This window comes from Cyprinus carpio, chromosome A1, assembly GCF_018340385.1.
Source record: "Cyprinus carpio isolate SPL01 chromosome A1, ASM1834038v1, whole genome shotgun sequence".
Lineage (NCBI taxonomy): Eukaryota > Metazoa > Chordata > Actinopteri > Cypriniformes > Cyprinidae > Cyprinus > Cyprinus carpio.
Genome location: NC_056572.1, coordinates 32,504,182 through 32,531,068, shown reverse-complemented (window position 1 = coordinate 32,531,068; position 26,887 = coordinate 32,504,182). Strand labels below are relative to the sequence as shown.

The window sequence follows — 26,887 nt, the reverse complement described above, 5'->3', positions numbered from 1 at the left end:
TGAAATCAAATTCCAATTGTTAAACATAATACAAAACTAAAATATTCTTTAATTATGACTCTTTAATGTTTAACACAAATGGTTCAGTAAACAAATTGATGCCCTTGATAATAGGAATGTGCTGTAGATATCAAATAAATTATTACTTATTATTTAATGTTGGCAACAGTTGTGCTGCCAAATTTTTTTTGGAAACTGCCATACTTTTTTCATGAATGAAAAGTTAAAAAGAACCGCATTTATTCAAAATATAAATCTTTTCTAACAATATAAATCTTTGCTATCACAATTTAACACATCCTTGCTGAATAAAAGTTTTAATTTCTTTCAAAATAAATACCCCAAACTTTTAAACTGTAGTGTATACTGTTAGGAAAGATTTCTATTTTAAATAAATGCTCTTCTTTTTAACTTTTTATTCATCAAAGAATTCTGAAAAAAAGTATCACAAATTCCAAAAAAATATTAAGCAGCACAACAGTTTGCAGCACTGATAATAAATCAGCATATTAGACTTCTGAAGGAACCTGTGACACTGAAAACTGTAATGATGCTGAAAATTCAGCTTTGCATCACAGGAATAAATTAGATTAAAATAGAAAAAAAACTTTATTTTACATCATAATAATATTTCACAATATTACATTTTTACATTACTGTATTTTTGATCAAATAAATACAGCCTTGATGAGCACAAGAATCTCCTGTAAATGACATTAAAAAAATCGTTCCCAAACTTTTGACCTGTAGTGTATGCAATTAAAATAGTAATGCTTTGTTATTATACCCGAGGTGCAATACTTCCAGCAATTAAATATAATTAAGACAAATATATTTAGTGAAATAAAATGCCCTTACCAACCCTTCAGCAGATAATATTATAGGCTTGATCAGTAATCCGCTGTTGTCTCAGTGGTCCAATAGTTATTCTATGCTCCAGTTCTTCCACTTCGCTTGAATCACCTGTGGAGTTGCCTCTTAAATACCACTTAGTGACGTCCTGACTTGTGGTTTGTTACTTCATTGATATGCATAGACAAGTGTATGGAATGTTTTTTGTTTTGTTTTGGCAGAGACGGTGACGATTTTTGTCTTTGTATATCTTTTGTATTATGCCTAAAGTGTCTGTCGTGCGCAACAACTTATTATAGGCGGGTTTATTTATAGAAACTTTTAAGTCACTTGATAAAGCCATATAGTTACACATTTTAATGTATAGGCGTGTATCACTCACATGCCATGACCTTTACTGTTTTTATTTCAGACATTATTTTAAATGTATCCAAAATTCGCAGGATAGAGCGATTTCTTTGAGGGCACATAATTGTGTAGCCTACACCATTTGTTTTAAGAGCAAATCTCTTAATTTGCCGATATTACTGTAAGGACGTTTGTGGAAACTATAGAGAATAGAATCGCATTAGCAGTTTAAACGAAAAACAACATCAAACATAGAGTTTCTCATGAGTTTAACAATTTGTGTGACCATAGACAGATCATCATGGAGCACATGATATTTTTATGAATCCTACGTCAACTGATCACGGTTACCACACATTTTAGATGTCAAGAGGGACCAACACAAAAGACACTAGGTTTACCTATGCATTCTTCGCATACTGACACTTCCTTTCGCTTGCCTCCTTGACGTTTTTGAGAATGTTTCCCAACAGTGATGAAGCGTCACTACCCCAAAACTCAACAGCTCGTAGTGTCGAGACGCGCATATTTAGAATAAACCTGATATGTTCCCTTACAGTTCTTTTCCTTCCGATAATTATCGCGGAACTCAAATTCAACGGGTTTCGGGGCAAAAAAATAAATAAATTAAAATACTAATAAAAAGAAAGAAAGAAAGAAAGAAAGAAAGAAAAGGAAAGAATATACAGTATAGGTATATCAGACCTATAATAATAATTCAGACGGACAATAGCCTATATTATAATCTGCTTTACAATATTTGACAAAAGAATAATACGTGTTTTGTTAGGTTAGAAAAAAAAAATGTTTTCACAAAAAAAAAAAAAAAAAAAAAAACCGGAAAATCAAATCAGTTGAACTTCGGATCTTTAATGCACAATAGTTTGTGTATTTTTGATAACTGATCAGTAAAATTGTCTGGTATGCTTGTATCACGTAATTTGTTTTCAGTTGAGACCTATTGTCTATTAGGTTTTATTTCGATAAAATCATTAGGGCTATTGAACATTTCTTAAAAAAAAAACATTCAGTGAGCTTAAATATTATTTATTTATTTATTTATACTTATGCTAGTAAATATGTAGGCCTAAGTGAGCTATAAGTACAGTCATTTTATTTTAAGTGCCCTCTTAGATAATCAAGTTAAGTGAAATTGTTGTCATTCCTGACATTACAATCAAGTCTAAGAAATGAATCCTTGGGTGTGGTGGGTGTTATAGGTTAACCCATTATATAACACTTTATTTCCAGAAATTGTTCAGTGACGCTTGTGCACTCTAAAAATCCTGTTATTTTGGTGGTGTTGTGGGGTAGTTTTGTGTTACCCAGCTCCTGGGTCAAATGTAACACCCCAGTGTTAGGGTAGATTTTGTGTAGTTCAGCGTCAGACATAACCCAGCGGTTGAGTTATTTATCGTGGGGATTTTGCATCCTCTTCATGAAAGAGCAGTTCTAAGTGCCATTGAATTGATGCATTTCTTCGGTAAAATACACGTTGTGTACATTTTATTTTATCTATAAATTCTTTACTGTTTTATATCGTTCAGTTTTATGCAAAGAATCACACAGTCGCGCGGTGTGAATCACCTATTCCGTGTAGTGTGGTCTTTTCGCATAAAGAAAAAGCCTGATATAATAATAAACGATTTTATTCATAAAGATACAGAATATAAATACATTGGATGTTAAAATATGTCCTCAGAGCAGTTTACTGTTTGTTTGTGGGCAGATTATGGAGTCAGTAACAGCATGTTTCGGCTACTACATTTGTAGTGCGTATATAATCTTTTTATTTTTATTTTTATTTTAAGGGATTAGAGCGTTCACACTGCACGCGTTTGCGGTCCGTCAGTGCGTTCCAGGAGCGGCGCGTCTGCAGCAGTGCAGCGATCGTTTATGCACTGAGTCTATTTTTGATGTGCTGCATGCGCTGAATTAAAGTGACAACGCATTGTTCACGGTAAAAAATGAACATGGATTGACACAGAAATGTACTAATTTCACGATAAATTGATATAATTAAAGTCTACTGTATTTCACAGTAAACACATGGCATTTTGGCTAGTTTCAAAACAAGGAAAATTGCAATTTTAGATAAACAAGACAACATAATAGATGCACTTGTGGTGGTAGCAAAACAAAGTTCTTTAAGACCTGTGGATTGCTTGTAATAAATATTTTTATTACCAAGAATAATAATAATATAAAAGTTAATAAAATTATAATTAAATGCAGTTGACTGATTTACTAATTTGCTTAATTTTGAAATTATAATGTTTCATTCTGTTTTTACTTGTCATTTCAAAGACTATATTTAAACAATACTACACTTCATTAAAAATGTATGTGTTCATTTAACCATTATCATGCAATATTGTATTTATCTTGTTTATCATGGGTCACATAATATGCTGCCAGATCATAGCCTGATTTGGGCCAGATGATCACTGGACTGATCTGGGCCACACTCCTCACTCCTACAATCGGCCCTCATATTGTTTGCCGTGATCCATGCTGTTCCATCATTGTCACACATGGCCCAGCTCTGGCTGAAAGGGTACATGCCATTGCTGACAGGAGGCCAGCAGTGCAAGCTTGAGCCCACATTTGGGCCAAGTCCGTTTGCTATGTGGGCTCTTGATAAATAAATAAATATATGCAAGTAAGCATTTTAAAAAGGCATGGTGCCACCTACAGTATTTACTTTGTGGTCTGAATGGATTCTTTTTATGATTTTTAAAAACTGTATTATGAAAAAGGCTACCCAGTCTAAATATAGTGAAACTGTAGCAAAGAAATCCATGTGGGGTCATGTTTGCCTTGTTGAGAGAAGAATTTAAATAATCAGTGGATTTTGGATAACAGCATGGAAAGATTGTAAATCAGTATAGTTATTTGTTATATGGCAGCCAACGTCCAATAGATGTGGAGCTTTTCTCTTTCTCATTCTGGATGTATGTGATTGATTTAAATTTATTATAGTAATTCCAATGCGGAAATTTACTGAAATTTCAAATCAAATCTCCCCATCTGGCTTTCTTCCTCCTTCCTGGATTCAGAATCTCAATACTATTGGTTTGCTTCGCGATTCTTCAAATCTCAGTAAATTCAAATTAGTGAAATGCTATTATTGTCACTTAATAAAAACAATAAGAAGAACATCAAACTTGTTGATCAGAATAATAATCTGCATCTTAATTTTTTTGATCAAATTTCATGTTTTGCTCCACCCACTAACCTATAAACAGGCATGGCTCGATTAAAAGAATTTCACGACGCAAAAGTGCTTTCTACTGGCGAAATTGGCACAGTGCAGGTGCATGGACTTGGAAGGCTGAAAGAACAAATGTAGAAAGAAATCAACTATTATTTCTAAGCAACGAAAGAACATTCACAATGAAACAATTTTTTTAGATTATAATTTTCTGAAGAAAATGTGTCATTACAAATATTCTGAGCAAATATTCTACACTCTCAGATAAAAAGCTGTCACTGGGATGGTAACTTTTTAAAAGGTAAAATTTTCTACCTTATTTACTCCTAAAGGGTGCATATTGGTGCCTTAAGGTACCTACATTGTACATATTAATACCTTAATAATATATATTCATACCTTTTAAAAGGGTACTGCCCCAGTGACAGCTTGTCATATATCACCATACCATGACTGTAATCAGGTAACAGTGTAATCAGTGTTATTATTTGTGCCATTCACTACTATTCATTCTGTACTATTCGTACTCCGGTACAGTTAATATCAGTTACTGTTCCTAAGTATTATTTCTTATAAACTTATTTTTGTTTATTATTATTATTATTTTTAATAACTTGAGCACGGTTGGTTTATACAGTACTGGTTATTTGGGACACTATCAAGCAAGAAGGAGAAAAACTGGGAATCAGAAAGCAACAGATCATGGGATGGCAAGCATGCCCCAGTTACTATCTGTCCTCATATGACCCAGTCTTTTTTTTTTTTTTTTAAGATAAGCTTTTTTTTTGGCCAGCAGATGGCAGGCTTGAATTTGCTGTAAAATGCTATATATACTGTCAGTTAATGTACATACATATGGCAGAAATGTATGTAAAATATACCATAAATAAATGTAGTGTGTGTTTGTGTGTGTGTGTATATATATATATATATAATATATATATATATATATATATATATATATATATATATATTTGTATGTATTTCTGAAAAAATATACATACATTTCTGCCATATGTATGTACATTAACTGACAGTCACCACTGATAAGCTACTACTGAATATTTTAGAAGCATAATTTTCTGGAAAGTTGCCTTGCAACGATTTGTATCCTGAAAAGCACTATACAAATGAATTTGAATTGAATTGAATTTTGTTTTCATTCATTCATTTGAAAAGAAAGTTGTCTTGCATGACAAGTTTGCTTTTTTTTTTACTACAGTTATATACGTCATGTTATTGTGTGTTTCAGAAAAGTTCTGAAAATGGAATTCATAAAGTTATCATTACTATTAAACTGTGAGGGAATATTTAGACCGGGTGGAGTCTGGTTATTTGTTAATCTAACCACTGTGGTAAGTAAAAACCTTGGATTATTTTAGTTATTTTCTATGAGTTTGTGAGTATGCTCGGGCCCTGGCAGCTTTTAGAGCCTGTCTATAGCTGGACATACTGATTTTCCAAGCAATTATAAAAAACTTCCAAATCAGTTTTTCTCCATTTGCGCTCAAGACCACTAGTTTCTTTCTCGAGAGAATGGGTATTACTGTTGTACCATGGCACAGTACGTTTTTATCCAACTTTTTTTAATTTGATGGGGGCAACAGCTTTTAATGTATTAGAGAAGAAAGTGCCCATGTTGCTTGTCATTTCATCTAGTTCATGTGTATTTATGGGTACACAGAGCAGTTGAGATAAATCAGGCAGGCTATTTGTGAACCAGTCTTTGGTGGCTGGAACAATAGTTCTGCCCAGATGATAACGCGGAGCCATATAGTTAATATAATATGCAGCATGCATGATACAAGGAAATGGTCAGTAACATCATCACTTTGAGGTACGATATCTATATTAGTAAGATCAATTCCATGCAATATTCATTTTTTTCAATTTTTTCTGTCTCTTGGAGTGTAACCAGCTCTTGGTGCATAAAGAATATATGTAAAGTTACAAAGACTAAAGTCTCAAATCCAAAGAGATATTAGTTAAGAGCCAACCACTCCTACCTAAAACGGCTCATTCAAACACGCCCCCATGTCTACGTCACAATGTGGGAAGATTTGTATAACGCCACCCCAAATGTTCATGCAAAGAAAGAAGCCGTAACTTATTCTCATTGTTGCTGCGGGTGCCATGTTGTGGCGATGCTACGTGTTTTGTTGTGAAAGTGAATCTACTTTGTTTGGCCTTCCAAAAGAGGACACAACTAGAAATCAGTGGTTAAGTTGTATTTACAACTCTGTTCCGGAACAGTTCAATCCAAATATTCAGATGTGTGCAGTGCATTTTGCGGAGGACGAGGTCTGTTTCCTGGGAGAGTAGCCTACAATGCTGGTGTCTATTTCTATAAAGAGGGGCAATTCCAACTTTGCAAGGACAGTATGGCGCTTCTGACTCACAGCAGGGCCGGCTCCAGGCATGGGCAGGGGTGGGCTAAGCCCACCCAAATGACTGTCTTGCCCACCCAATCAGAATTAGATAAAGATTGTTTTATTTAGATTAAAACTAATCTGAAGAGGATTGTATTTTGAGAAGTTTAAGATATAGCTTGAGACTGCACAAACAATCATAAAATAACTCCAGAAAATTGCAGCATTTTTATTGTATTAGCTGAAAAGAAAGGCACGCTGAATGCACATGCACGGAGGCTTCAGTCTGTTGCAGAAAAGTAGACAGAGGTGGACAACGAGTATTGCTCAGTATTGCTTCATGTAATTCTATCTCAAATGTAAAAACTATTTCAGTTACAATTAAGTACAAATTAATTGTATTCAGTTGTGTTTTAGGTGCTAAAACCGTCCAGTACTTTATAGTCAAGTTAATTTCTATATAGAAATAATTTTCTGTTCCACCCCAGACTGGTTGCTGGCGCCTTCCTGGCCACCCCTATGAAAACATCCTGGCACCGCCACTGTCTAAGATGGCAAAGTGATTAATATCAGTTCATTTCCGATCTCTATTGCTCGGGAAACAACAACAACAACAACAACAAAACACATGTTTGTGAATGGGCATTTGATTTACATTTGAGAGAAACTGAGAAGATTGTAAACAAGGAAACAAACTGGCCACCTTTTGCTGAAAATTGCCATTCTGAATTCAAAGACCATCTGTGTGATTCCAGTAGATCCAATGAGTTGAAAACTCTTGCTACTTCATACTTTAATACAAAACTTTGACAAAAAATAGATATTTAAATGCTATAATAGTGTTTTTATAATGTCTAAATATAAATCCATTAGCATAAAATAAAAAAAACTATATTACAGAGTGGAAATGGTAAATGAGACAATAAATGATCCTCTGCTGTCATCTAGTGGCCATAGTGGGAATCATGACATTCATTTATATATTTTCAAACACATGCAATATTGCTCACTTTTTAGTTAGGTAATTTGAATATATATATATAATATATATATATATATATATATATATATATATATATATATATATATATATATATATATATATATATATTCAAATTACCTAACTAAAAAGTAAGCAATATTGCATGTGTTTGAAAATAAAAATGAATAATAAAAAAAAAAAAATGTGCTCTACTGTCTGGGGTCTGCCATTAGAAGTTAAAGGGGATGTTATGTGACACACTTTTCTTTTTTCTCCTTCTTTACTATTCACTTTTTTTTCCTATGGTATTAAAAAGGGGGAAAGGGGGTTCAAACCTTTTCACTCCTGATGAGTTTGTATCCTTCCATGCACAAGCTGGTAATGGGCTTTTGGTCAATGACTTGCAGAAAGTTTTCTGCAGGAGCTACTATAATTCACTACTACAACAAAGCCAACAAACACTGATCTTGCATACCACTAGGCAAATGTGCAGCTGCACCCCTGCTCTTATGTAGTGGTGAACTAGTGCGGTATAAAATTAGTTAGGGTTTAGGTCGCCGGACATTCGTTTTCGCTTGTTCTATGAAGTCGACAGTCCTAAAGATATCACTACCACAGTCAGTTTTAAGATTATGCAACCACTTTATATCGACCAGAAAACAATTTTTAAAAACCGCTTGTAGCAGTATTGTATTGTAGCAGTAAATTTAAACCCGAAAAAGCTTTGAAGCACTATCACAGCGCTTGATGAATATGGGACCGAATGACAATTCCACCAATTGGGTTGAAATGTCCGATGTGTTTTAAATAAATTGACTTTTAACATTTAAATAAATCATTTAAATATAACACATTTGCAATTTGTAAAGCTTGTATTAATATTGTTTTTACTATAGTCCTGCAGTGTAAACATTTATTTCGAATGAATTACTGAACTTTGTTTTGAACTCTGCGAACATCAAACATAATCTGACTTTATTAACCAACTTTATGATAAATGCCTACAAATGACAGTCATGTGGTACATAATGTTATTGTGTTGAAATGTAGTTTTTAAAATAAAAAAGTATTACATCAAATTATGTGACTGGCCAGCGAAGAAAGTCTCTGCTGCTGGAATGCCAATGCTGCATTTTGTTCCAGCCCCTGATAACCGAGAGGAGAATTTCTTTCGCAGAAATCAGCTAAATCTAACAATTCATCCACAATGTCCCTCTCCAAACGCTGACAATTCAGATTCCCCTGACATTTTGCGTCGCTTGAATCCGTCTTTATACTCCCCTTGCAATGACGTATAGGTATTCTCACTGTCAGTGCGTGTTACATTTACAAGTGAGAGAGGGGTTGGCTCTTCAAATCGAGGCAAAAGTTGATTGGTTGCTCCCAAGTGTAGCCACATGTCCGATGACATTTTTTTGTCCAATGACAGAAAAGCATTTAATTGACATTTAATAATTGACATTTATTTACTGAAGAGGAATAACCTAATTTGGCAAAACGACAAAGAAAAGCAATTGGCAAACAGAGAGAGAAAAGTGATTACCAAATGCATTTTTAAAAACTTAAAATGTTCATTTAAAAATATTTATTAATGTTCCTTTTTTTGTTTTATTAATCCACGTTTTAAAACATGAATTAAATAAAAAGTTTTAAATGTGTCTATTTAGTTATACATTATTATTTTTGTTTTTTTTGTTTTATTAAACTACATTTAAAAACACAAATTAAGCAAACATATTTAAATATGTCTATTTGTCCATTTAAAAAGTGATTTATTTATATACATTTTTATGTTTGAATTATTAGTCAATAAATTGCTTCTTCACTTTATTTTTAAGTGGCACTTTCGGTCCTCCATAGTAGTACTTCCATTTCAGTAAAAAAAAAACGACAAAAAAAAAAAAAAAAAAAAAAAAACACCAACTTTGTTTAGTAAAGCTCATTGATACCAACTGTGTCTTCATTACTTGTCATGTTGCTATAAAGAAAGAACAAAATAGGCCTCATTAATGCATACTGTCTAACAGGCCTCATTAATCATACTATCCTGAGACGAGTTTATGATTATTTTTTAAATTGCCAGTTTTGACAAATGAGCTATAAAAATGTTTGCAATGGAAGAGTTGTGAAGGTTAAAGTTGTAAGACTTCATTTCATTAAATTAATATAAAACCCTTGTAAATTTTAAATAAATCTAAATACTTCATTCAATCACAATATTAGACCATATGAACTTAATAAATATGTTTATTTGAATATAATAAGATATAATATGATCTTGCAATGTTAACACATACTAGAAAAAAAAGAACTTCAGTGTAAAAGTCTTTAACCTGCAGACAGGTGAAAAAAAGCATTACATTTAAAATACTGAGGAAATTTCCCTTTTTTGATTGATTTCTACAACCTGCTGATATATATATATATATATATATATATATATTATATATATATATATATATATATATATATATATATATATATATATATATATATATATATACTTTATATTTTATATTTTATAATTTTTTAATGTTTATATTGCCATTATTTTGAGAGTGTGCTACAATACTAAATAACACATTATACACATACTAATACACATACAAAAATATTATAATTTACAAGTATAATTCGTGCCTTGCACATCCCTTGCATTTCTCGCCACTTGCATTTATTGTTAAGGGATCTATAGGAAAAGCTGTAATAGTTTTGCGATAATAATGAGCCATGTTGCTTGGAGCAGGCTGGATTCAATCTTCAGTCCACTTGAAGCTGTAGTTGCAGCTGCAGTTGTAGTTGTAATTGCAGCTACAGTCGTAGCTATAACTGAGAGAAAAAGATGAACAATTTAAATCAAAGTATCTTAGGGCCTCTTTCTTGTTTCATTTGTTTCATTCAGTCCAAATGTACTGTATGTTTTGTGTGTTATTCTTATATACATATAATCAACTAGTGACTAGTGCTATATAAGGTTAGAAACTCCACAATATCTACTGAGCAAAAGTGCTAGGCGCAGTTGTTGTAAGACTTTCAGAACATGTTGCAAGATATGATTTGAAATGCAATCAAACTTACCTGAACCATTGACTGAAACTGTTGTAGGGATTATTTTCAGTGGATCAACAGCTCCTGTTTCCACTGCTGTCAAGAGAAAGTCTGAAATCTCTTGAACGGTTGGAAGAGCTTGTGTTGAGTTAAAAACTAGTTGTGTGTCCGTGATGATTGACCCAGGACTGGAAAAAATTAAAGCATGTCAAATTATATTTCTTAATATGAGCATATTATATATGTATGCATGTATGTATGCATGTGTGTGTGTGTGTGTGTGTGTGTGTGTGTGTATATATATATATATATATATACAGTGGGGAAAATATTTATTTGATCCCCTGCTGATTTTGTCTGAAGTTTGCACACTTACAAAGAAATGAAGGGTCTGTAATATTTATGGTAGGTTTATTTTAACGTATAGAGACGGAATTTCAACCAAAAAATGCAGAAAAAACACACAATATATAAAGGTTAGAAATTGCATTTCAGTGAGTGAAATAAGTATTTGATCCCCTACTAACCAGCAAGAATTCTGGCTCCCACAGATTGGTTATGTGCCCATGTGGAACACAGATTATTCCTGCCACTTTACGAAGTTACTCCTAATGTCAGCTCGTTGGGTGTATAAAACATCTGTCCACACAATCTGTATCTTCCATTCCAACCTCTCCCACCACCATGGGCAAAACCAAAGAGCAGTCAAAGGATGTCAGAGACAAGACTGTAGATCTGCACAAGACCATAACCAAGAACCATCAGCATAAAGCTTGGTGAGAAGGAGACAACTGTTGGTGCGATTATTCGGAAATAGAAGAAACACAAAACAACCATCAATCGGCCTTGGTCTGGAGCTCCGTGCAAGATCTCGCTTCATGCGGTAAGGATGATCATGAGAAAGGTGAGGGATCAGCCCAGAACTACATGGGAGGAGCTTGTTGATGATCTTAAGGCAGTTGGGACCACAGTCACAAGCAAAACATTGTTTACACTACGCCGCAATGGACTGAAATCCTGCAGCACCCGCAAGGTCCCCCTGTTCAAGAAGGCACATGTACAGGTCCATTTAAAGTTTGCCAAAGAACATATAATGATTCAGAGAAGGCTTGGGAGAAAGTACTGTGGTCAGATGAGACCAAAATTGAGCACTTTGGCATTAAGTCGACTCTGTGCCTTAGACATGTGAAGGACGTATTTGGAGGGAGAGAAATGCTGACTATGACCCCAAGAACACCATCCCTACAGTCAAGAACAGACGTGGAAACATTATGCTTTGGGGCTGTTTTTCTGCTAAGGGTACAAGACAACTTCACCACATTAGCCGCATTTCCACTGTCGGGCCAGTGCGAGCCAGGGCTTAAAGCAGGCCGGGCGGGGCTAATAGACTCGGGCCAGTAGCACGAGGCCAGAATAGCGAAGCGTTTCCACAGTCGGGCCAGAAGCTCTGCTGCGCGTCACTAAAACCCGCCCTTTACACGCCTCTCAGGAACAACGTCATGCAACCCCATCGTTTCACCAACAAAGAGAAGTTATCAGAAAACTAATGAGAAATAAGTCACTGGAACTAGCGCGATCACAAAACGAACATGATAACAGCGGCCTTTTGTTTGCATGCTTTGTTAAATATTCAAATTCAAAAGCATCAATGTTTTACTATAAGTGATACATTGAGCATAATGAATCCATTTATCAGGACTCAAAATTAATCACACAGAAATAAATGTATTTCTATTTTATTTATTTATTTTTAACGCTTATGAAAATAGCCTGCTTATTCAGTCGAGTCTGTTTCTGTTTATTTGTAGCCACAGTAGCCTATATAAGTCACATTTAGAATGAATGATAATAACTCTATTTTTATAAAAGCTCCCGAACAAAAATCATTATTATATTTTGATGACATGCTATGCGGAGCTAAACTCTCGAGACGAGAATTATGACAGATAATATAAGTTACTAAATAAATACACAATTGTGATCGAGAATAAGAAGCTGATGTCTGATTTCTCCAAGTGGTTGCATTTACCATGTTTATTATGGTAACGTTAATGTTTAGCGTGCATAGTCTTTTACATAGCTTATAAATATTTCTGCCTTTTATGATGATTATAATCCACATCGGATCGCGTTATTTCAAACACTCGCTGCTGACTGAAAGTGAGTTTTGAGCTCAGCTTATTTTTAAAAGTTTTTATTATGTTATAGCTGTTATCTTTCTGAAATGAACGGCGCTGACACTCTCCAGAAGTGGAGAAACTCCACCTTTGTTCATAACCACTCCTCTAGCCCGACAGTGGAAACGCGGCTATAGAGGGGCAAATGGACAGGGCCATTTGCTGTGAAATCTTGGAAGAGAACCTCCTCCCTCAACCAGAACACTGAAGATGGGTCATGGATGGGTCTTCCAGCATGACAATGACCCGAAACATACCGCCAAGGCAACAAAGAAGTGGCTCAAGAAGAAGCACATTAAGGTCATGGAGTGGCCTAGCCAGTCTCCAGACCTTAATTCTATTGAAAATCTGTGGAGGGAGCTGAAACTTCGAGTTGCCAAATGACAGCCAAGAAACCCCAAGGATTTCGAGAGGATCTGTAAAGAGGAGTGGATCAAAATCCCTCCTGAGATGTGTGCAAACCTGGTGACCAACTACAAAAAAACAAAACAAAAAACATCTTACCTCTGTGCTTGTCAATAAGGGTTTCTGCATCAAGTACTAAGTCATGTTTTGCTTGGTGATCAAATACTTATTTCACTCATTGAAATGCAAATCAGTTTCTAACCTTTATATAATGTGTTTTTTCTGGATTTTTTGGTTGGTATTCTGTCTCTATACGTTAAAATAAACCTACCATAAAATTACAGACCCTTCATTTCTTTGTAAGTGGGCAAACTAACAAAATTACCAGGGGATCAAATAAATATTTTCCCCACTGTATGTTTGTGTGTGTGTGTGTGTGTGTGTGTGTATTAAACCCACAATGAACATAAATTCCATATTTACCTGAAACTTAAGACAATCACTCTAATAAAGGAAGTATATTTTGCTCTGAAGATTGGTTCAAGCTGTAACATACAAAAACAGGCAGTCACAACCACAATCAGAATGAACCTTTTCATTTGTTAAATTACATTGATAACTGTTGAGGACATTTTTTTTTAATTTAAGAGGGGAAAAACAAAATGTGTCAATTATTTATGGTAAAATAAACAATTAAAATAATAACAAACCCCTATACAGTATGTTTGGCTTGGGTCTAAAATATCTGTTCTCTCCTAAATACAGGCAAGATATTTTCTGTGTGTCATCTGTAAACCTTGTAAGTTTATTTTAACTCACCTGAGATCTAACAAGCTCAGCCCTTGACTTGAAAGCCTGAGAGTTTACATCACTGAGTTCAACTATAAATATGTCAAAAGAGCGAAACACCAGAGCTGTTAGATACATGGGTATAAATTTTGTAGTTGTAGCTGTAGGCACTTTAGTTGTAGATGTCAAGGGTCTTGTTGTTGTCGTCTGTGTTGTTGTTGTTGTTGTTGTTGTTGTCATCACTGTCGTTGCCGTTTGTTGTTGTTGATGCTGTAGTTGAAGTAGTCATGTTTATAACTGTAAGAAAGAAGATGAAAAAATTTGATCAACAAAGTATGTCTAAGAGCCTTTTTTGTATCATTACAGTTTAAATGTACTGTGTATTTTGTGTGTCATTCTTATATACATAAGACTAGTACTATATTATAAATTCTGCAAGGGTTATAAATTCTACAAGATCTATTTAGCAAAAGTGCTAGACATAGTTCACCTTCAGGAAGTCGAGCTGCATCGAAACGCTTTGGGAACGCCTTCAGCATGACCACGCTCTTAATCATGTGTAATCAGTCACGGACGTAGCAACCAGGATGCTTAAAACCACATGCGATGGAAACAGCGGCAGCTTTCTTTCATTCAGCAAATGCTCTGTGTGTGTCAGTGATATTTGGTGTTGCCTGTCCATTATCACTCTTTATTTTCCAATGCGAGTAAAAGACAAACATAGGGCGAGAGTGGGCAGCATCTCAGGATGTGTGTTCCTCTCTGCCCGCGCTACATTTCGGGTGGGGACACACAAAGTTTGTGTGTTGTCTGCTTGGGAGAAAAGCACGCAGAGTCAGCTTTTGAGGAAAAAAAAATGCATGGTGAGCATTTGTCACTGTGTATGCTTCGCTCTCAGAGGGCTCTCTTTGAGGAGGGAGCCTTCACCAGCATTCCTCCTGGTGCAGACCCTGCTTTCACCAAGGAGGAGTGGCGGCTGCGGATCTTAAGGGGATCTCTGGGATCGTAAGCCCGCCCTGTGGTATCTTCACCCTGGGGAGAGGGCTCAATGCTCCGGCTGTCTTCCTCAGAGGAAGTGGACGTGGAGGATGGCGATGAGATTTCGCCCAGATGCACAAGCATATTATAATATTATAATGAGCCGCATTTACTGGGGAGCGGAGCTCGTGCAGTCAGTTCTCAAAGGGGCTGATTGTGCTTTTACCCACTGCTAATGCTCCACTCCCACCGGGCACGCTCTGAGGAGTGTGTCTGTGCCTGTAACCTTGCAGTTCCGGTCCCGCTGCTGCTGAGGCATGGCAGTGATTGAAATCATGGGAATTGCACGTGAATCTAGCAGATGGGTTGGACACTGGCTCACCCTTTCTCCACCTGCATTCCCTAGATCTAGCACTCTATTTCAGGGTTCGGAAGCCCGCACTGTGGTTTCTTCCCCCTTTCTTTCTTCGAGGAGATTGATATTGTTTGTATAACCGAGTGGTGCATTACAGTCATTCTCGGTTCTTTATATTATTCTTATCACATCAGACCATGTTGACTTGTCTGGTTGTTTGGCTGCATTTAATTCTGAGGAATTAAATGATGTATTTAATCTGTTTATGAGAAGTTAGATATACATGTTATATGTTATTTAGCAGGGACTGGAGATGCCCCCCCCCCCCTTCTCCTCCCTCACTCTCTATACAGAAGCTCTTGGGATAAAAATGCTTCAGAACAGCTAGTTTGTCCATTCCCTGCTGGTCTGCTGCTTCAGGGCATCAAGCTAGCTGCTCTAAGTACACCAGAGGCCCGTCCTTAGTAGGTCACCTGGCGGTGTGGGAATCCCTGCCAAGCGTGTCTCATTGGGTCCTGCTCTGAGCAGGCTGTGATTCTATTAGTCTAGTATTCCTAGGAGATGACATGGGTCTGAGGGACATCTTTTTTTTTAAATAGGAGACTTCAGCCAAAAGAGAGTCCTAATGCTATGGCTCAGGACTTTGGAGGGCAGGCACCTCTGGGTAAGAGCAGTGTACACATCATTATACGGTGCCCGTCTCTCCTCAGTGCCCTCGGGAGATTACTCTGCCAACCCTGCCACCTATGGTGCTTCAGGGAGCAATGGTCTCCAGCGAGCACTTCTCTCAGTCACCACCCGGAAACGTAGTGGTACTAAGAGGCTCGCTACATCTTCGGAGGTTTCTAGAGCAGCTAGTTCAACAGTCCCCTGCCAGTTCGCCGCTTCAGGTTCACCAGAGGTCAGTCTTGAGAGACTGATTCCCTTAGTAGACCTTTTGGCAGCATAGAAACCTCTTAATGGGTCCTGCACACTGTAGAAAGAGGCCACCGAATCCAGTTTGGTTCTCCTCCACCTCGTTTCAATGGGGTCATTCCCACTCTGGTGGGCTCTGAGCAGGCTCTGGTAATGAAACAAGAAGTAAACACTCTTTTGAGGAAGGAGGCCATCAAGGTGGTCCCTCCTCACGACAGAGAGTCCTGGTTCAGCCAGTACTCAATCATTCCAAAGAAGGATGGAGGGTTGCGTCCCATTTTATGTCTGCGTCATTTGAACTGCTCAGTCATGCGACTGAAGTTTAGGATGCTCAGGTCTGAGGACTGGTTTGTCATGATCGATCTAAAAGATGCATACTTCCACATCTCCATCCATCCCCATGCATTCGGGCGCAAACGCTTACCAATACCAGGTTCTTTGGCCTTGCACTCTCAGCCTGCACTCTGTGACTCCAGGGCATCCGCATTCTGAACCACATTGATGATTGGTTGTTATTAGCTCAATCAGAGCAGATGGCGATTCAGAAAAGAGCTGAGGTTATGAAAAGTGTGCTTTCTCCAGTACAGCGAACCTTTTATCTGGGGATGGTGTGTGATTCGACCACAATGCAGGCATGTCTGTCTCCTGCTCGGATTTAGTCGATCCTCACTGCAGTCGCAAGAGTGAGAGAAGGCTGGTCACTCACTGTCAAGATGTTCCTATAACTACTGGGTCTGACGGCAGCTGCGTCCAATGTGATACCTTTTGGCCTGCTGTACATGAGACCATACAGTGGTGGCTCAAGACCAAGGGGTTTTCCCCAAGGGGAAACCCACTCCGCATGGTCAAGGTCACGTGGTGCTGCCTCTGTGCTTTAGAAATGTGAAGGAAACCTTGGTTCTTGCCTAAGGGTCTGGTGCTGGGAGCTCCTTGTCGCTGCGTAATGCTAGCGATGGACACGTCCCTCACCGGTTGGGTAGTGGTCATGAGTAGCCTCTCGGCCCGCGGTCTGTGGAGTGGTTCCCATCTTATGTGGCACATCAACTGCCACATCAACAGATACTGGCCGTGTTTCTAGCATTGAAACACTTCCTCCTCCTAAGAGATCACCATGTGTTGGTGCGCACTGACAACACAGCGGTGGTATCATATCAACCACCAAGGAGGTCTGCGTTCACGCCCCCTTTACAGGCTGGCACACCAGATCCTTGTGTGGTCCCAGGAGAAACTCCTCTCACTGAGAGCAGTTCACATCCCTGGGCATCTCTATATGGGAGCAGACATCCTGTCAAGGCAGGGGCCGAGGCCCGGGGAATGGAGACTTGAACACGAGTCCTCTGATCTCCCCTCTCCTTTGGGGGTCAAGGCTCACTCCTCCAGAAGTTGGCCTTCGGAATGCTGTGGGATTTCTACCCCGCCTACTCTGTCAGGTTCCTACCTGCATTCTACGCCACTCCTGGCTCCTTTTCTCTCGCCTTAGCTTTGCTCTTCCACACTAGGCAGGGATTTGTAAGTCTGGCAGCGTTGGCATACTCGTTCCCAAAATGTTTTGACACAGCTTCCTGAAGGGGAACGTCTCTAGGTTATGCAATAGAATGCATGGTTCCCCTAAAGAACGAGACGCTGTGTCTCAGGGCAATACTTCCAGCATCCCTGCGAGCGCTTACTTCATTTCCAAGAAGCTGCTGCTGTATCCACCTCACATGCTTTTAAGCATCCTGGTCGCTATTTCACCCTGCCCGTGACGTCTCACCATTCCACTGGACTGATTACACACGTGATTCAGACCGTGGTCACACTGAAGGCATTCCAAAGCCTTCTGATGCAGCATCTCATTCCCTCGGGGAACCATGGTTACATGCGTAACCTAGATGTTTTTCTTTTTAAGGATTTGTACTTTATTTATTTTCTTATTTGCAAATAAGAAATAATAAAAACAATCATGTACCTGACATATAAACATACTACTAAAACAAAACAAAAAACCTTCTAGAAGTTCTTACTAGAAGCTGTATCTTATTTACCATAGAAATTATTTTCACCTTGTCACATGCTTGGTACTACTGTGGATTACAGAAATGTACATTTTCCCCCATTTATTAAAATAAATATTAATCCTCCCATGTAGACTATAGGAAATAATTTTTCGAGGGCTGCCACTCAGCCTAAAAGCCACTCAAAAACCAAATACCCTTCCAGAAGATTTCCAGTTTTTCACAATCACCCGTCTGCCTAGCATGATGCAGCTCTGTATCCACTCTGATTCAGCCTGTTTATCATGACTTAAAGGGCAAGGGTCACCAAGGATGTATAAGCTTGGGCAGAGATCATACTGGGTCTGTGATACGTATCTCTACAGTAGGCACAGTAATTCTAAGACTTTCAGAATTTTCAAGATATGTTCTGAAATGCAAGCAAACTTACCTGAACCATTGACTGAAATTGAATATGGAATTATATTTAGGGGGTTGACATCTCCTTTTATCACTGCTATAAAGAGGGTGTCTGAAATCTCTTGAATGGTTGGAACAGATTGTGTGGAGTTGAAAACTAATTGTGTTTCTGTGATGATTGACCCTGGTCTGGAAAATATAAAAGAATGTCACATAATATTTCTTAATATGAGCATATTACCACTATATAATAAGTTTACTGCATTATCTTGTTTGTTTGTTTTTTAAACCCACAGTGCACATACATTCCATATTTACCTGAAACACAAGACAATCACTTCGATAAAAGAAGGATATTTTGCTCTGTAGATTGGTCTAAGCTGTAACATACAATAACCGTGATCAGACATAACATTTGATTTATTAAATTACATTTATTACTGTTGAAGATTTCTATACTAGTAGAAAAACAAAGGGTGTATCTCAATCAATCAGCTCCCTAGTTCAGTAGTCAGGGCACTGGTCAGGGGGTCAGCCATTTTAAGGGCTGTCTCAATCACGAAATCCTTCCAGTGCACTGGAACTTTAACTCCCTGAAAAATCCCACAATGTACCACAAAAAACTAGGGAGCATCGCTGCACACAATGCTCCCTTACTGAAACTACATCACATTTCTGAAGCGCAAAACATAAACCACACAAGCCAACACATACAGTCTATGGAGCTAACTCAATAAATTTAATGATATGCGATAGAAGATTTGAAAAGAAAAACATTTGACTGAAATGTTGTAAGAATATGTAAAAGAAGAATGTGTTTAAAGAAAATAAAAAATATTATCAAAAAGATTGGTCCTGCCTGTTGCCTGCTTGATTAATTACAATGGTGACATTCTACAATGTTGTTAATTGAAGTTGTACGTAGTCATGTCACCAGAAATTGAGTAATTACTGTCCCAATGTGCAGTGAGCCAGGGTACTTACCAGTGACTGAATTTGTGTACATGATATACTGATTCACGAGCTAGGGAGCTGATTGAGATGCACACAAAATGTCATTCATTAATGGTACACTAAACAATTTAAATAATAACAAAACCCAAACAAACTCCTGTATATGTCTGGCTTTGGTTTAAAATGTCTGCTGTCTGTTCCCTTAAATACAGGCAAGATATTTTCTGTGTGTCACCTGTAAATCTTGTAAATTTATTTTAACTTACCTGAGATCTGACAAGCTCAGCTCTTGACTTGAAGGCCTGCGAGTTTGAATCATTGAGTTCAACTATAAATATGTCAAAAGAGCGGAACACCAAATCTGTTAGATACACAGGTACAAATTTTGTAATTGTAGTCGTAGGCACTATAAATTTAGATGTCAAGGGTCTTGTTGATGCATTAGTGGTTGAGAGACTAGTTTTTTTAGTGGTTGAGGCAAATGAATTTGATGATGTTCCAGCTGTGCTACCAGTCGTAGAGTAAAAGGTTGTTGAATAGGGAGTTGCTGAAGTAAAAACAGAAGTTTCTGTTTTTAGTGCAGAGAATCCTTTTGATGTTGTTGTTGCGGATGTTTCAATGGTACTAAGAGTTGTGCTCTCAGAGACATTTGATGATGGAGAGAATGAAACAAACATAGGAGGTGATGTCATGGTAACTGCTCCACTAGTGGCAGAACCTGGTATGGATGTTATACTTTCAAAGACTGTTGAAGATTCAGTGGCTGAAGCATAAGAAGATGTTTGTGTTTGTGGCACTGTTGTGAGAAATATTCCACTGGTGGTGGATGTTCCAGCAGCAGTTGTTCTGGTAGTTGAGGGCCCTGTAGTTGTATCTGTAGGTGTTGTGGCTGTACTGACAGTAGAGCTTTTAATAGTGGTTGAAGAGGGAATCACAGACGTTCCTGCAGAAGATGTTGTTTGTGGTGCTGTTGTGGAAACTCCAACAGTATTAGTTCCAGAAGCAGTTGATGTCATTGTTAAAGGATGTGTTGTTGTAGCAGTTGGTGTTGTGGATGTTGTGGCTGTACTGACAGTGGTGCTTTCAATAGTGGTTGAAGAGGGAATCACAGAAGTTCCTGCAGAAGATGTTTTTTGTGGTGCTGTTGTGGAAACTCCTACAGTAGTAGTTCCAGAAGCAGTTGATGTCACTGTTGAAGGATGTGTTGTTTTATCTGTTGGTGGTGTAGATGTGGTGGCTATACTGACAGTGGTGCTTTCAATAGTGATTAAAGGGGGAATCACAGAAGTTACTGCAGTAGATGTTGTCTGTGACACTATTGTGGAAAGTCCTGCAGTTGTACTTACAGCAGCAGTTGATGTAACTGTTGAAGGATGTGTTGTTGTAGTTGCTGGTGTTGTGGATGTTATGGCTATACTGACAGTGGTGCTTTCAATAGTGGTTGAAGAAGGAATAACAACAGGTACTGCAGTAGTTGTCATCTGTGGTGCTGTTGTGGAAACTCCTGCAGTAGTATTTCCAGCAGGAGTTGATGTTACTGTTGAAGGATGTGTTGTTGTAGCTGTTGGTGTTGTGGATGTTGTGGCTGTACTGACAGTGGTGCTTTCAATAGTCCTTGAAGAAGCACTCACAACAGGTACTGCAGTAGTTGTCATATGTGGAGCTGTTGTGGAAATTCCTGCAGTAGTAGTTCCAGAAGCAGTTGATGTCACTGTTGAAGGATGTGTTGTGGATGTTGTTGCTGTACTGATAGTGGTGTTTTCAATAGTGATTGAAGGGGAAATCATAGAAGTTACTGCAGTAGATGTTGTCTGTGGCGGTGTTGTGGAAACTCCTGCAGTAGTAGTTCCAGCAGGACTTGATGTCACTGTCGAAGGATGTGTTGTTGTAGCTGTTTGTGGATGTGTTTGAGCTGTTGGTGTTGTGGATGTTGTGGCTACACTGACAGTGTTGCTTTCAATAGTGGTTAAAGAAGGACTCAGAACAGGTATTGCAGTAGTTGTCGTCTGTGGTGCTGTTGTGGAAACTCCTGCAGTAGTAGTTCCAGCAGCAGTTGATGTCACTGTTAAAGAATGTGTTCTTGTAGCTGTTGGTGCTGTGGATGTAGTGGCTGCACTGACAGTGGTGCTTTCAATAGTGGTTAAAGAAGCACTCACAACAGGTACTGCAGTAGTTGTCGTCTGTAGTGCTGTTGTGGAAACTCCTGCAGTAGTGGTTCCAGCAGCAGTTGATGTCACTGTTGAAGAATGTTTTGTGGATGCTGTGGCTGTGCTGACAGTGGTGCTTTCAATAGTGATTAAAGGGGGAATCACAGAAGTTACTGCCGTAGTTGTCGTCTGTGGCGCTGTTGTGGACACTCCTGCAGTAGTAGTTCCAGCAGGAGTTGATGTCACTGTTGAAGGATGTGTTGTTGTAGCTGTTGGTGCTGTGGATGTTGTGGCTGCACTGACAGTGGTGCTTTCAATAGTGGCTGAAGAAGGAATCACAACAGGTACTGCAGTAGTTGTCGTCTGTGGTGCTGTTGTGAAAACTCCTGCAGTAGTGGTTCCAGCAGAAGTTGATGTCTCTGTTGAAGGATGTGTTGTGGATGTTGTGGCGCTACTGATAGTGGTGCTTTCAATAGTGATTGAAGGGGAAATCATAGAAGTTACTGCAGTAAATGTTGTCTGTGCTGGTGTTGTGGAAAATCCTGCAGTAGTGGTTCCAGCAGCAGTTGATGTCACTGTTGAAGGATGTGTTGTTGTAGCTGTTGGTGCTGTGGATGTTGTGGCTGCACTGACAGTGATGCTTTCAATAGTGGTTGAAGAAGGAATCACAACAGGTACTGCAGTAGTTGTCGTCTGTGGTGCTGTTGTGGAAACTCCTGCAGTAGTGGTTCCAGCAGAAGTTGATGTCACTGTTGAAGGATGTGTTGTGGATGTTGTGGCGCTACTGATAGTGGTGCTTTCAATAGTGATTGAAGGGGAAATCATAGAAGTTACTGCAGTAAATGTTGTCTGTGGCGGTGTTGTGGAAAATCCTGCAGTAGTGGTTCCAGCAGCAGTTGATGTCACTGTTGAAGGATGTGTTGTTGTAGCTATTGGTGCTGTGGATGTTGTGGCTGCACTGACAGTGGTGCTTTCAATAGTGGTTGAAGAAGGAATCACAACAGGTACTGCAGTAGTTGTCGTCTGTAGTGCTGTTGTGGAAACTCCTGCAGTAGTGGTTCCAGCAGCAGTTGATGTCACTGTTGAAGAATGTTTTGTTGTAGCTGTTGGTGCTGTGGATGTAGTGACTGCACTGACAGTGGTGCTTTCAATAGTGGTTGAAGAAGGAATCACAACAGGTACTGCAGTAGTTGTCGTCTGTAGTGCTGTTGTGGAAACTCCTGCAGTAGTGGTTCCAGCAGCAGTTGATGTCACTGTTGAAGAATGTTTTGTGGATGCTGTGGCTGTGCTGACAGTGGTGCTTTCAATAGTGATTAAAGGGGGAATCACAGAAGTTACTGCAGTAGTTGTCTGTGGTGTTGTTGTGGAAACTAATGCAATAGTGGTTCCTGCAGCAGTTGATGTCACTGTTGAAGGATGTGTTGTTGTAGCTGTTGGTGCTGTGGATGTTGTGGCTACACTGACAGTGGTGCTTTCAATAGTGGTTGAAGAAGGAATCACAACAGGTACTGCAGTAGTTGTCGTCTGTGGTGCTGTTGTGGAAACTCCTGCAGTAGTAGTTCCAGCAGCAGTTGATGTCACTGTTAAAGAATGTGTTGTTGTAGCTGTTGGTGCTGTGGATGTAGTGACTGCACTGACAGTGGTGCTTTCAATAGTGGTTGAAGAAGGAATCACAACAGGTACTGAAGTAGTTGTCGTCTGTAGTGCTGTTGTGGAAACTCCTGCAGTAGTAGTTCCAGAAGCAGTTGATGTCACTGTTGAAGAATGTTTTGTGGATGCTGTGGCTGTGCTGACAGTGGTGCTTTCAATAGTGATTAAAGGGGGAATCACAGAAGTTACTGCAGTAGTTGTCATCTGTGGTACTGTTGTGGAAACTCCTGCAGTAGTGGTTCCAGCAGCAGTTGATGTCATTGTTGAAGGATGTGTTGTGGATGTTGTGGCGCTACTGATAGTGGTGGTTTCAATAGTGATTGAAGGGGAAATCATAGGAGTTACTGCAGTAGATGTTGTCTTTGGCGGTGTTGTGGAAACTCCTGCAGTAGTAGTTCCGGCAGGAGTTGATGCCAATGTTGAAGAATGTGTTGTTGTAGCTGTTGGTGCTGTGGATGTAGTGACTGCACTGACAGTGGTGCTTTTAATAGTGGTTGAAGAAGGAATCACAACAGGTACTGAAGTAGTTGTCGTCTGTAGTGCTGTTGTGGAAACTCCTGCAGTAGTGGTTCCAGCAGCAGTTGATGTCATTGTTGAAGGATGTTTTGTGGATGCTGTGGCTGTGCTGACAGTGGTGCTTTCAATAGTGATTAAAGGGGGAATCACAGAAGTCACAGCAGTAGTTGTCGTCTGTGGTGCTGTTGTGGAAACTCCTGCAGTAGTATTTCCAGCAGGAGTTGATGTTACTGTTGAAGGATGTGATGTTGTAGCTGTTGGTGTTGTGGATGTTGTGGCTGTACTGACAGTGGTGCTTTCAATAGTCGTTGAAGAAGCACTCAGAACAGGTACTGCAGTAGTTGTCATATGTGGAGCTGTTGTGGCAATTCCTGCAGTAGTAGTTCCAGAAGCAGTTGATGTCACTGTTGAAGGATGTGTTGTGGATGTTGTGGCTGTACTGATAGTGGTGCTTTCAATAGTCATTGAAGGGGAAATCATAGAAGTTACTGCAGTAGATGTTGTCTGTGGCGGTGTTGTGGAAACTCCTGCAGTAGTATTTCCAGCAGGAGTTGATGTTACTGTTGAAGGATGTGATGTTGTAGCTGTTGGTGTTGTGGATGTTGTGGCTGTACTGACAGTGGTGCTTTCAATAGTCGTTGAAGAAGCACTCACAACAGGTACTGCAGTAGTTGTCATATGTGGAGCTGTTGTGGAAATTCCTGCAGTAGTAGTTCCAGAAGCAGTTGATGTCACTGTTGAAGGATGTTTTGTGGATGTTGTGGCTGTACTGATAGTGGTGCTTTCAATAGTGATTGAAGGGGAAATCATAGAAGTTACTGCAGTAGTTGTTGTCGGTGGCGGTGTTGTGGAAACTCCTGCAGTAGTAGTTCCAGCAGGACTTGATGTCACTGTCAAAGGATGTGTTGTTGTAGCTGTTTGTGGATGTATTGTAGCTGTTGGTGTTGTGGATGTTGTGGCTGCACTGACAGTGGTGCTTTCAATAGTGGTTAAAGAAGGACTCACAACAGGTACTGCAGTAGTTGTCGTCTGTGGTGCTGTTGTGGAAACTCCTGCAGTAGTAGTTCCAGCAGCAGTTGATGTCACTGTTAAAGAATGTGTTGTTGTAGCTGTTGGTGCTGTGGATGTTGTGGCTGCACTGACAGTGGTGCTTTCAATAGTGGTTGAAGAAGGAATCACAACAGGTACTCCAGTAGTTGTCGTCTGTAGTGCTGTTGTGGAAACTCCTGCAGTAGTGGTTCCAGCAGCAGTTGATGTCACTGTTGAAGAATGTTTTGTGGATGCTGTGGCTGTGCTGACAGTGGTGCTTTCAATAGTGATTAAAGGGGGAATCACAGAAGTCACAGCAGTAGTTGTCGTCTGTGGTGCTGTTGTGGAAACTCCTGCAGTAGTATTTCCAGCAGGAGTTGATGTTACTGTTGAAGGATGTGATGTTGTAGCTGTTGGTGTTGTGGATGTTGTGGCTGTACTGACAGTGGTGCTTTCAATAGTCGTTGAAGAAGCACTCAGAACAGGTACTGCAGTAGTTGTCATATGTGGAGCTGTTGTGGAAATTCCTGCAGTAGTAGTTCCAGAAGCAGTTGATGTCACTGTTGAAGGATGTGTTGTGGATGTTGTGGCTGTACTGATAGTGGTGCTTTCAATAGTCATTGAAGGGGAAATCATAGAAGTTACTGCAGTAGTTGTTGTCTGTGGCGGTGTTGTGGAAACTCCTGCAGTAGTATTTCCAGCAGGAGTTGATGTTACTGTTGAAGGATGTGATGTTGTAGCTGTTGGTGTTGTGGATGTTGTGGCTGTACTGACAGTGGTGCTTTCAATAGTCGTTGAAGAAGCACTCACAACAGGTACTGCAGTAGTTGTCATATGTGGAGCTGTTGTGGAAATTCCTGCAGTAGTAGTTCCAGAAGCAGTTGATGTCACTGTTGAAGGATGTTTTGTGGATGTTGTGGCTGTACTGATAGTGGTGCTTTCAATAGTGATTGAAGGGGAAATCATAGAAGTTACTGCAGTAGTTGTTGTCGGTGGCGGTGTTGTGGAAACTCCTGCAGTAGTAGTTCCAGCAGGACTTGATGTCACTGTCAAAGGATGTGTTGTTGTAGCTGTAGGTGGATGTATTGTAGCTGTTGGTGTTGTGGATGTTGTGGCTGCACTGACAGTGGTGCTTTCAATAGTGGTTAAAGAAGGACTCACAACAGGTACTGCAGTAGTTGTCGTCTGTGGTGCTGTTGTGGAAACTCCTGCAGTAGTAGTTCCAGCAGCAGTTGATGTCACTGTTAAAGAATGTGTTGTTGTAGCTGTTGGTGCTGTGGATGTTGTGGCTGCACTGACAGTGGTGCTTTCAATAGTGGTTGAAGAAGGAATCACAACAGGTACTCCAGTAGTTGTCGTCTGTAGTGCTGTTGTGGAAACTCCTGCAGTAGCTGGTTCCAGCAGCAGTTGATGTCACTGTTGAAGAATGTTTTTGTGGATGCTGTGGCTGTGCTGACAGTGGTGCTTTCAATAGTGATTAAAGGGGGAATCACAGAAGTTACTGCCGTAGTTGTCGTCTGTGGTGCTGTTGTGGAAACTCCTGCAGTAGTAGTTCCAGCAGGAGTTGATGTCACTGTTGAAGAATGTGTTGTTGTAGCTGTTGGTGCTGTGGATGTTGTGGCTGCACTGACAGTGGTGCTTTCAATAGTGGCTGAAGAAGAAATCACAACAGGTACTGCAGTAGTTGTCGTCTGTGGTGCTGTTGTGGAAACTCCTGCAGTAGTGGTTCCAGCAGCAGTTGATGTCACTGCTGAAGAATGTGTTGTGGATGTTGTGGCTCTACTGATAGTGGTGCTTTCGATAGTGATTGAAGGGGAAATCACAGA

At 39.2% G+C, this 26,887-nt stretch overlaps 2 protein-coding genes across 2 annotated transcripts in view; both read right to left on the bottom strand.

The window, feature by feature from the left end:
• LOC122146113 (mucin-2-like) overlaps positions 1-26,443 on the bottom strand; it is a 31,133-nt gene extending 4,690 nt beyond the window's left edge. Inside the window, 10 exon segments of the mRNA XM_042763679.1 lie at positions 10,457-10,594; positions 10,844-11,001; positions 13,819-13,880; positions 14,155-14,394; positions 16,289-16,517; positions 16,797-16,860; positions 17,342-17,470; positions 18,797-18,954; positions 19,084-19,145; positions 19,986-26,443. Coding sequence (XP_042619613.1) covers positions 10,457-10,594; positions 10,844-11,001; positions 13,819-13,880; positions 14,155-14,394; positions 16,289-16,517; positions 16,797-16,860; positions 17,342-17,470; positions 18,797-18,954; positions 19,084-19,145; positions 19,986-25,895 — 7,150 coding nt within the window. The 5' untranslated portion in view covers positions 25,896-26,443.
• LOC109093063 (type II inositol 3,4-bisphosphate 4-phosphatase) overlaps positions 1-26,887 on the bottom strand; it is a 577,378-nt gene that overhangs the window by 403,311 nt on the left and 147,180 nt on the right. The window lies entirely within an intron of this gene.